Source organism: Furipterus horrens, unplaced genomic scaffold (genome assembly GCF_987537825.1).
Source record: "Furipterus horrens unplaced genomic scaffold, mFurHor1.1.pri manual_scaffold_12, whole genome shotgun sequence".
Lineage (NCBI taxonomy): Eukaryota > Metazoa > Chordata > Mammalia > Chiroptera > Furipteridae > Furipterus > Furipterus horrens.
Window position 1 is genome coordinate 95,885,544 of NW_028327182.1, and position 11,221 is coordinate 95,896,764.

Genomic DNA, 11,221 nt, shown 5'->3' on the forward strand with positions numbered 1-11,221 from the left:
GCGCAGCGCCGGGGACATGGGGTGGGGGTGCCGGGCCGGGGGCCCCCTCCACTCCCCGCTTCCCCGCAGGGGCCCGGCAGGAGGGCGCGCCCCACAGAAGGCCCCGGCGGGACGGCCCTGAGGTCGGGGGCGGGAGGCCCGCGAGGAGCCGCCCGCAGACAAGCAGCCGCACGTGCGCGCGGCGGGCGCCGCACACCTGAGCCCCGCCACCCCCGCAGCCCGCACCGACACGGGCACGCGAAGCCCGCGCTCTAACCCTCCCCGGGGCCGTGCAGCCCGCGGCCGCAGAGCATCCCACGACCCCCCTCCCTCCCGCCCCCGCAAGCAGCGCCATTCGCTGCCAACAACGTGCCCAGGACAGGGACCCCCGCCCGCAAGGGCCCGCCCCCGCGTCCCGCGGGCGTCCCGCGGGCAGCCGGGTCTCGCGAGAGTTGCGGGAGCCCCGCCCGCGCCGGAAGGACAGAGTTTCCGGGCCGGGGGGGGCGGGGCGCGGCGGGTCACGTGGTCCGCGAGGGCGGCCGGGCCGGGGCGGCAGCCATGCGGCGGAAGGCGCGCCTGCTGCTCCTCTGGCTGCAGCTCCTGCTCTGCCCGGCCCCCGCGCGCGGCGCCGGCGCCCTGCCCCTGGTGCTCAACACCTGGCCTTTCCCAAATGCGACCGAAGCAGGTGCGGGGCGGTGGCCGCGGGCGGGGCGCACACACGCGCACGCGCGCACGCTGCCGGGCGGGGTGCGCTGCCCGGAGTGCGGGGCCCGGGCCGGGCTGCGCACGAGCGTTCTCTGCGGAGCCTGCGCAGAGCGGCGGTGCCGGAGCCAAGGCGGAGACCCCGGGGGCTGCAGGGCGTTCCCGGCTGCGCTGCCCGCGTCCGGCCCGGGCTGCGGGGCCCGTGTTCTGGGCTTCGCTGCCTCCGGCCCCTCCCGTCGTCTTGTCCGTTTCCGGGTGTGCGGGGCGCGTGTGTCATTCGGTCCCAGACGCAATACCCGGGAGGAAATCCGACCCCTCTGCGGCTGCTCACGCAACCTGCCGGGCGCAGGCTCGGCCCCGGGTTTGGGGGGCTCCGTGTGTGTGTCGGTCCCCGGCAGTGAGTACGTGCGGGGGGATGAGGGAGAGACGCCCAGAGACACGCTCCCTGCGACAACGAGACACAGCGCGGCGCGCAGGGAGGGGAGGGGCCCGGTGCGGTGCTGCTCTTCCCTGCCCCGGCGCTCCGTGCGCGGGTGTCCCCTGACACGGCCGGGCTGCGGGTGGCGGGTCTGATCGCCCGGCGGGGCACACGCGGGAGTCAACGCAGGAACGCGTGGAATAGTGGGGGGACACACCGATGTGTCTCTCTTCCTCTCAAAATAAAACAGTGTCGCTTCAATGAATAGTCTTCGGAGCCAGTGTGGCCCAGAGTAACACCTAAATCACTAACATAGCACCTGCCCTCTAAGGCCTCTGTTCGTTAGCAAAGACGCCGACCATGGAAGGCATCTGGTGTCTGCCCTCTGAACACGGGGGACGGAACAGCACCCACGGAGTGTGGACAGGGGCCCCTGCAGCGGGTGGCTGCTGTGCAAAACTGGCCCTTGCTGCCACAGCCGCTCGGGGTGCGCCACCTCCTGTCTAAAACGAGGGTGATAATGGCACGGGACTTCCCCGGGAAGCCGTGGCGAACCCCAGCTGAGTTAATCCACGCGGAGCCCGCCTGCAGTTGCTTCCCGCGTGGCGTTGTCCGGAGCCTCGCTGCACAGACGCTGCACCCATACAAGCGTTACGAACACCCATGTACTTTTAATGCCCTAATGGCGCAGGCACCTATGAGGCTGTGATTTAACGAATGGTCGGTGTAACTGTCTTTCAGCAGCTCCGACTGTAACTTTAGATTGAAGGACAATATTTTTCTCACGCGCAGTAGAAACACATATTCAGTAAAAACAACCTCACTTTGGATCGGTAGCTGAGCCTTTGGGGTCGTCAGTAGTTACTCGTATGACATAGTGTCGTCCGCAGCACTGTTCGTGTCGCTCCGGTTCCTTTGTAGCGTTTGATACGCTGATTTACAGATTCCGTTTAATTTAGAGGCGGTGTGAAAACATACAAACATACGAGTTCCCAAGATGTTTCTGGTTTGTTGTTTGGCCCTGAAAAAACCGCATGTGTTAACGGGCACTGTTGGGGTCTGACCACAGCCTGGCGGACCCTGGCGTCTGGCGGCTCCGCGCTGGACGCCGTGGAGACGGGCTGCGCCCGGTGCGAGACGGAGCAGTGCGACGGCTCCGTGGGCTTCGGGGGGAGCCCGGACGAGAGCGGGGAGACCACGCTGGACGCCATGATCATGGATGGGTGAGCGCCCCGGGGCTCGCGGCTCTGCGCCTTCGCTCTCTGTCTTCCGCGGAGGTCGTGGGGGGGCCATTCTGTCGGCCGTGTCGTGGGTCAGGACCCCGGGCTTCCTGCGTGGCCTTTCCAAACGCAATTAGCTTTCCTCTCAGTTAAAAGAAGGCCACCATGATATCAGAAACAACACTTGAAGGAAGGCAGTCTCTATAGCCCAGGAGAGCCCAGGCCACAGAGAGCGTGTCTCTGGCTGGCCCACGGGCGTGGGCGTTGGCCGGCCGCCCCCAGTGGCTGTCACTCGCCCGCCCTGAGGCCGTAGCACCCCTTTCACAAGCCGCCTGCGAACCAGCCCGCAGACACGGAGACACTGAGCTCCGTTGCAGAAGAGGGGACGGCGGTGTTTTACTGGGTCCTTTGCGCAATTGTGGGAATTTGTATGAACTTCGTGGATGTGCCGTGACGTCCACATGAAGTTGGTGTTTATCCTACAGAGCGCGATGGCTGGAAGTAAAACAACATTTTTCAGTCTATGAATCGATGCAAATGCCTTCAGCCTTCCTGCGTTTTCTCCTGGCAGCACTACCATGAACGTGGGAGCCGTAGGGGACCTCAGGCGCGTTAAGAACGCTATCGGCGTGGCTCGCCAAGTCCTGGAACACACAACACACACGCTTTTAGCGGGAGAATCAGGTATCTTGTCCACTGTGTGGGAGCTTGTAGTCTTCCATGTTCACTGTGGGAAAGGGACTCAGTCTAAGGTAGTGGAGATGAGCCGGCCGAAGTTCAAATTCCAGCTGTTCCACTTAATATCTGTTTCACTTTGGATTCGTTACTTCTCAATTCTCACTCTCTCCCCCTAAAAACAGAGTGTTTAAAAATTAGTGTGTTACCTACAGATGGGGACTTGCTGGTCAGAGAGAGGACTCAGCATCGTTTCTCTCCCTGGGTTACCTTCTTAGAGGTATATGACCCAAGGAGCTTTAGTAACCTAAGAAGATGGGAACAGCAGGAGTTTGCTACAGCATTCCAAGTTAACACTAAAAGTCGTACAGTGACCTACAAGTAGAAATGACTTCTACCATGTGTTAGCTAATAAGTCCACGAGGAGGCCTCCAATTTTGTTGAAACATAGAATTGAAAACTACCTGATATACATGGAACCCAGCCATCCCTTTGGAGTCACAAAGCTTTTTACATGCTGGGCATGGCACCCTTGCCATAAGATCCCTCACCGTCTTTTCTTTTGTAAGGAAGAAGGGAGATCGTGGGGGGGAGGAGGTAAGGACAGGTGTCATCGCACACACCCCAAGGGCCTCAAGCAAATCCCTTTGGGGAAGGACACAGAGAAGCCGAGATCTAAAAGCTGGTGTGTACTCTGGGCTGGCTGTACCACACTTAAGAGACAGCTGAACTTCCATACTTCCTGTACATATATTTTGTTTAGACGGCTATAGTTAACTGATATACATTTTTCTTCCCAATCTTCAGCCACCAAGTTTGCTGAAAGTATGGGGTTTGTCAGTGAGGATTTGTCTACCAATACTTCTCGACAGCTTCATTCGGATTGGCTGGCTCGGAATTGCCAGCCAAATTGTTGGAGGGTACGTATACATCCGTCTACAAAGCAAATTATTTGTAACTATTCAGTGACCTCCCTTCTGCCTTCTGTTGTCTCCCGAGAGCCAAAGGTGCTGGTTTGCACCCTGGTTACATGTGAGACCCAGCAACGGCTCAGGGCATGGGGGTCCCTGAAAGCCCCCTCGCTGCATGCATGCAAGGCATGTCCCCAGGGGAGAGCTGCTGGTCACTGGGGATGGTTTTCAGACTTGGGCGGTTCTGCTCTGGGGAGAGGGGTTCCCTCAATCCGAGCTGCACTGCTTGTATTTCCTTAATGAAAGCTTCCACGTCTGAAACAGCAAAGTTTGGAAACCATTGGTCTAAAACATTTCTTAGATGTTTATCCATGTGAAGTGTACCCGGGATCCTATCTTTGTTTGACTGGAGGTCGTATCCTATTAGGTATCCAGCATGTTCCTCGTGGGACGCCTTAGCTTTAAGTAGAGGGGCTTTGCGCGCAGGCGGTCTGTCTTGGCCGTTCAGTTTTACTGCGGACTGTGGGAGTCCCTCAGCTGTCTCTGCCCCGGGTCATGCTTACGTCTGAGCCCGGAGGGTGTTCTGGGGCGAACACTGCACTTGCAAGCAGGTGCCGTGTAAAACCAGGCCGCGGAGGGGTCTCGTGGAGCGGCGGTTTTCTCGCTTTAATGCTGATCCATGTGTTCAACCTGAATGTATGGATTTGGATTATTTTCTTAAGCCTTTAAGATTCATAAAGGAATCTGGGAGTAAAATTTAGAACATTTGCATGTGAACCTGGCTTTGAAAAAGAAAAAGATGGTTTTAAAATAGAGTTTGTTTTAAATTCCATAATTCTTCTTTGGCCAGGGAACAAATTACGGTATTTGAAGGTCAAATTGCTTACCTAATTCCGTGGAAGGTGAATATTTAACAAAAAATCTTCATTTGTATTTGCCATTATGCTGAGACTTTCAGGTATATAGAGAGAAAAACGGGGGATCTCTTCCAGACTCTGTAGGTTTCTCTTCCACATTATGTACTCCTGAGAGTAGACTAGGTATTAAGTGAAATTATATCCATCTGTTCACTTAAGACTTAGTTAATCTTTGGCTTTTAATTCTTATCTTTCACTTACCAGGTGTCCTTTTGGTTTCTTGCTAATATGTTGCGATTGTACATAACTACTGGCCAATTTCTAAAATCACCCTTTCTAAAAAATAAAACTTGAATCTTGTTCACAGAATGTGATACCAGATGCTTCAAAATACTGTGGACCTTACAAACCACCTAGTATCTTAAAGCAAGATGGTTCTGCCTATAAGGAAGCAGGAGACAGTTATGGTCATGATACTATTGGTAATTAGCCTTTTATACACTTTTTGTGGTTGAAGTTAAGCCATTTTTAATTGCCTTTCTGTAGTTCTTAACTTTTTCATCCCTATTCATGTGCCAGAGATGATTTTGATTGTTTTAACTGGCAAGTAAGACTTTATAGACATAGATATAAATATATATATACACCTCCCTACAAAACACACACATACACACACACACATTCTTTTCTTACCATCTATTTACACTTTGGTAAATTATCTTATATAAGACTCCTAATACCTAATAACTATTCCCTTGTGGATTTTTAAATTTTTATTTATATTTCTTTAATAATTTGACTTTATTTGCTACATTAAAGTGATCTTTCTGGGTTGTAACATTGGAAATTTCCATTAGTCTATATCAGTCATTTTCTTTGGAATTACCTAAAAGCATCGAAAAGTAACTGAGCAAACTAAAGAATAAGAATATGGGATGTCTACCAAATGATGCTATGAAACCAGATCATTAAAAAGCACAGATTTTACCTGGTATAATTCTCAGTATTCCCAAGATTCCAATTTTCTTCCACCTGAAATTAATGAAAGAGGATATTTATATACAAACTGTTCAATTATTGGGTTATGTTTAAGGTAAACCTTAGAGTCGATACCTACAAAGATTTTTTTTTTTTTAATTCCAGGCATGGTTGTGATCCATAAGACGGGACACACGGCTGCTGGTACATCTACAAATGGTGTAAAATTCAAAATACCTGGGTCAGTGTTTCTGAAGACACACATCTCACACGTATGTGATGAGTGGTCAACAGTACGCGCTCGGTGATATGGGAGGTGCAAAAGCGAAGCATAGCCCCCCTTCACGGCTGAGATACATACATGGAGAGCCTGCCGGTGCTTTAAGGTGCAGGGGTGGCTGTGGGGTAGTTAGGGAGGCCAGTGGGGAGATGCTGGGGGCTGAGCCTGGGCCAGTGGAGGGCGCTCACAGATCTGAAGGCGAGCCACTCAGACCAGGGCTCCCGCCGCCTGCGAAGGAAACTGTATGTGTGTTGGGTGCAGGAAAGAAGACGACTCAGGTTTCAAGGAGTCTTGGGTCAGTTAAGTGTTTCTGGATTTTTGTTTCAGGGTCCCAGAAAAGCACTGAGGGGTTATTACAAGGAAAAGCCTTGGCACCATTTTGGCACATTAGAAAGGAAGCAGAAATAGATTGTAGGTGAGGAATCAATTTGAACCTGTTGAGGGGATCCAGGCATTAGACAATAAGAGTGGAAATAATAGAATAGTCACTGTCAGACTGTGCCATCTTGATATTATAACCAGCTGGTATCTAACGCTTATGATTAATGTAGGTTTGTGGAAACCTAGGTCAAAGCTTATGAAAATCCTTGTCTCTGTGCCCTGATGAAGGACTTACTTAAAAAAGAGCTCATGAGTGTTTAGTGTTGACGCTTGATTGCCTGTCCTGAATGACAATGCCGTGTCCTCCCCAAGGCGCATAGGGGACTCACCGATTCCTGGAGCCGGGGCCTATGCCGATGACACCGCGGGGGCCGCTGCGGCCACTGGGGATGGGGACGTGATGATGCGCTTCCTGCCAAGGTGTGACTTCTCCCATGCATGACTCTCTGAGCTCTTTAACAGGGAATTGCCCTTCAAGATCGATAGTAATGGTGTGTGTCATGCAACGCAGATCCGTGTGTGCAAGAGCTTTTGAGAAACTCTGCTCGGAACTCTTCACCCATCATGTTGATAACGTAATCATTCAAACTAAGTAACTCTAGTCCTCTGAGATAGAACAATATTTCTGACTCTGCTTCACAGATGAGGATCCTTCAGATCCATTTACATAATATATGTCAGGCCGCTGAATACAGGAACTTTGAGAATGGATAATAGACGTCAGAAAGGCAGTCACTGAGTAGAAGTCCCGAAAGATAATCATGACAACTCAGTTCCTGCTCAGGCCCCGTGTTTTCCCTGTTGATCGTAGCCCCATTAATTATTGAAAGATAACCTCTACACTTTACAACCTCTGGCTGTTATTACTAAGTAACAGGTACTCAATCAAAGTCAGAAGCAGCAGAGCTTATATGAAGCAAATGGGTGGGGAAGTCACAAGGATACACAGTGTAGCGAGGTCCACGTGCCGTCTTATTGACGCTTGAGCAGAAACCCTGCCTCCCGTTCATGTATGTGTTCTATCACATGTGACAGTTCGGAGCCTTTTAGATTTTCTAACTTAAAGTAACCAAATCCACTTAGTTTATTTTGGGATTGTAAAGTTGTGCCTCTGTTTCTATCAGCTATCAAGCTGTAGAATATATGAGAAGAGGAGAAAATCCAACCATAGCTTGCCAAAAGGTGATTGCAAGAATTCAGAAGCATTTCCCGAAGTTCTTTGGGGCTGTGATATGTGCCAACGTGACTGGGGGTTACGGTAAGTTTTGTCTGGAGTTTTTATCCGTGTGAGCTTGCGCATGTTGATGAAAACGTACACTTTTAAATCTCACGGTGTGTTTTATTCGGGACAGGGGTGCTGCTGGGTGGGCTCTGGGTAAATGCTCATTGACGGCTGTTAAAAATAAACCTAAACCCCTCCGTTGGCTGTAAAGATGGTTCTTACATGCGGAGATGGGCTAGTCTAGTCTATTAATTAGGAGGAAGTACAGATAACTTATCTCCCCTACTTCTTTCCCGTTCACTTTTTAAATGTCTCAGTCATTTAGATCTTTTTGGGACTCCGAGGTACAAAGTGTATTACTAATTAGTAAACCAGAGAAATTAGCGGGATGTTTTTGTGCTGAGACATGTCCTTTGCTTCATTTAGTCTCTGTGTGAGCCTATCATGGTTTCAAAGTGTTTCAAGATCAACTGCTACGGCTTCTCATTAGTGTGTTTTCAGCTGGGGAAGATAAACACCGTGCTGATCAATATGACTTATTAGGTTAGGCTGCTTATTATTGTTCTTTGATCTTTTACTTCCCACAGTTCCGTATTTGAAAAATTGTTTGAAGAATTCCTTCTTCTTTTTAAGCACTAAGATACAAAAGTCAATATAAGTTATGAGAGGGAAAGGCTTTATGTATGAAGTAAGTCAGTTTCATTGATATCCTCTTAAAAAATAAACCTTAAAAGGTTCCAAGTTGGATGTAATGGGATGTAAAACGATCATTATGTAATTATAGCTGAATTTAGAATTGTAGATGGTAATTATATAATTGTAGATGAGCCTAGTCCCTTCTGTTGAAAGGGATGGCATTAGAAGGGGACCCTCCAGGTATGTGTGCACAAGTAGGCAGGGCAGTGGGAAGCCCATCCAGGAAGATGACCTTGAGTAGGTGGAGAGCATCTTGACAAATAACCCTCCTCGCTTTCTATGAGAATGGAAAAGCAGGAAAAATCAGGCCTGGGGAGGGCAAGGTTCAGGGCCAATGACAGGAATATGCCAGTGGCTAGGGGACTGAGATCTTCAGCATGTGCCTCATTTTTTTTCCCTTTTTTTTGCTAAGAAAAGAATATGAAAATAGAATAAATAATATTAGCAATGACAGCGTGTGGGTAGAGCAGAAAATCAGCCTCTATTCTGAGGTTCAAGGAGAGGGTCCCCACCGCTGTGTCCCTCACGGTCTGTCTGCTCCTCAGTCCTGGGGCGGACGGCGCAGCTGCCCCCCGTGTGGCCTAGTGGGACAGCAGGTGTACACCAGGTGACGCCTGCACGGGGTGGAAACGGGCGCCTTCTGAAGCCCCACAGCTTTCTCTGTCCTCGGCTGCAGGTGCTGCTTGCAACAAACTACCCACGTTTACCCAGTTCCGTTTCATGGTTTATAATTCTCTACAAAATCAGCCAGTGGAGGAAAAAGTAGGCTGCATCTGATCCATTTTTCCTGTCAGCATCGATATTTCAAGAAGAAAGAAGCAAAGCCTGGAAAGGTCCCTCCTGTCACTGCAGAGTGTGCGTGTGCCTCATGTATTCTAATCTCTTCGTGTAAAATAAGCACAAAAATAAAGGTGTGCTGAAGGAGCACTTCCACTTTTAATATACGAAAGTGTACGTGTCTGTTTTTATTGATGCATTGTATATGGCCTGAAAATGAACAGGACTATGTATGTATCTTCTATATATTTAAATTTATATATTACATTTGGATTTCTACTAGATATTTTAAGGAATTGCTACTTTGGGGATTTATTTCCATAGTGATATCTTAAAGCCAAAAGAAATAATCTGTATTTTGATACTTAAAATAATTAGAGTATTCAAGCTTCTTAGACCCAAAGAAAAAAGTAAGGATGAGGCTGAATGTGATTAGTTGTGATTGAATTTCACAACTACAGTGATGGGTCTCTTATCACTGAAGATCAATTTTACATAATGCTCCCTGCCAGCCTAAAGAGGACAGACTGCTGTTAATAATAAGGGTGCTTTTTGTTTTGCACATATTTGAAAATACAAGCACTCTTCTGATGAGCAACAGTGTAGATTTTCTTTGGTCTCTTCCTCTGATGGAGCGCTCAGTATGAAGTTTCTTTAGTCATAAAAATCTGTGCTCTTGTAGAGACTGAAATTTCATATTAATAATTTCCTCTGAAAATGATTTAGGGAATTTGATCTCTAATATTGTTCTTACACACTGAATCTGACACATTTGGAGTAAAACGCTGTAGACCTGCAGATAAACTGAAGCTAAGAATAAAGATTGCAGGGCAAACTCCGAAGAACGGCATAGCAAAGGCCAAGGAGGACCCTCTGAGAGGGCCCACCCAGGGAACGTTGAATTAATTGCAATAAAATTTCACAACCATCCTTTCCTATATCCAGGAATCCCATCTAAAACACCTGCACATTAACCTTATTCCTTTGAATAAAAGAGTCAGTAACTAATATAATTCAAATTTTAACAGGTTGTACTACTAAATAATGCATATCAAACAATGGATAGGAATCTCAAACGATGCTTGAAGTTTCCTCCCCTTGTTCAAACTCTTCAGACTAGGCCTGGATTTACTCTTCGAGAATGCTGACCCGAAGATGTTAGACATGTACGTGTTTGCTGTTACACTTGAGCACAAAGCTGTCTTATTTCCAAAACCAAGTGATTCCTTTAGTTTCAGAAAGCAAATATTAGGCTGTAATATATTTTAATTGAGATAGCATACACAGACTTTAACATACTTTTAAAATCTTAAAGTTTTTCATTGTCAGCTTTTTTCTCAAGTGTCATTACATCTGATGCTTGGTGTTGGAGTTTGGAGCTAAGCATGTAGTTCAACTCATTCAGTATCTTCATAGTTGAATTAAATTCACTTGAAAAAAAACTGGTGACATAAATATATGCCCTAATCGGATGCTAATTATGAAGATAAATTAAGACCTATTTATGTCACCGTACTGTCATTTTTTGAAGAATGATTCCTAGACGCTTTAAAAGGCTTCTAAAAAGGCACGTTTAAATTTTCTGCTTGTTTTCGTGAGTGTTATGCTATGTATGTGTTAGTAGACTTTCAACCCCTGACTTACAAAGTTGACAAGATGAGATAATGAGGTCTGCAGAAAGTATGAGCTGTTTGTCTATGAGGCCTGTGTGCTCCGTGATCAGTGTCTTCTTGTGCAGCCTCGGTCGGCCGTAAGAGGAGCCAGGGCTCACTCTGGAGAGAGCACACCCATTTGAAGCTAAAATAATCGTCGCATTTAAAACGGATCGAATGGAAGTTAACGTTGCCATGAGTAACCTGTTTGCTTCTGAGCTATAGGGACAGGAAGTCGTTCGTGGTTCTCAGGCACGGGCAGTGCGTTAAAGGACCGGGCCACTGACTGAAACTCGCGGACTTTCTATGCCGTGCTCCAGAAGCGGTGGCGCATTTATTCTCTTTCATTAAATTCTGCTTTCTGCCATACAATGTGGCTGTTGACAAATGGCATTTATAGGAAACTCGGATGTCGGAGTAGATGTGGAAAGCAAAGTCTCTTCCAGTGGCTGGCCGTCTGTCTCTTCCTAACT

The 11,221-nt window shown here is 48.3% G+C and overlaps 1 protein-coding gene across 1 annotated transcript; it reads left to right on the forward strand.

The window, feature by feature from the left end:
• Window positions 1-502: 502 nt before the first annotated feature.
• On the forward strand, window positions 503-9,268 carry AGA (aspartylglucosaminidase). The gene is made up of 9 exons (XM_090258496.1): window positions 503-664; window positions 2,169-2,322; window positions 2,891-3,003; window positions 3,802-3,914; window positions 5,130-5,244; window positions 5,906-5,981; window positions 6,714-6,821; window positions 7,526-7,659; window positions 8,996-9,268. Exons 1-9 carry the CDS (start codon window positions 538-540, stop codon window positions 9,094-9,096), a joined length of 1,041 nt encoding a protein of 346 aa, XP_090114622.1. The 5' UTR covers window positions 503-537; the 3' UTR covers window positions 9,097-9,268.
• The last annotated feature ends 1,953 nt before the right edge of the window (window positions 9,269-11,221 follow it).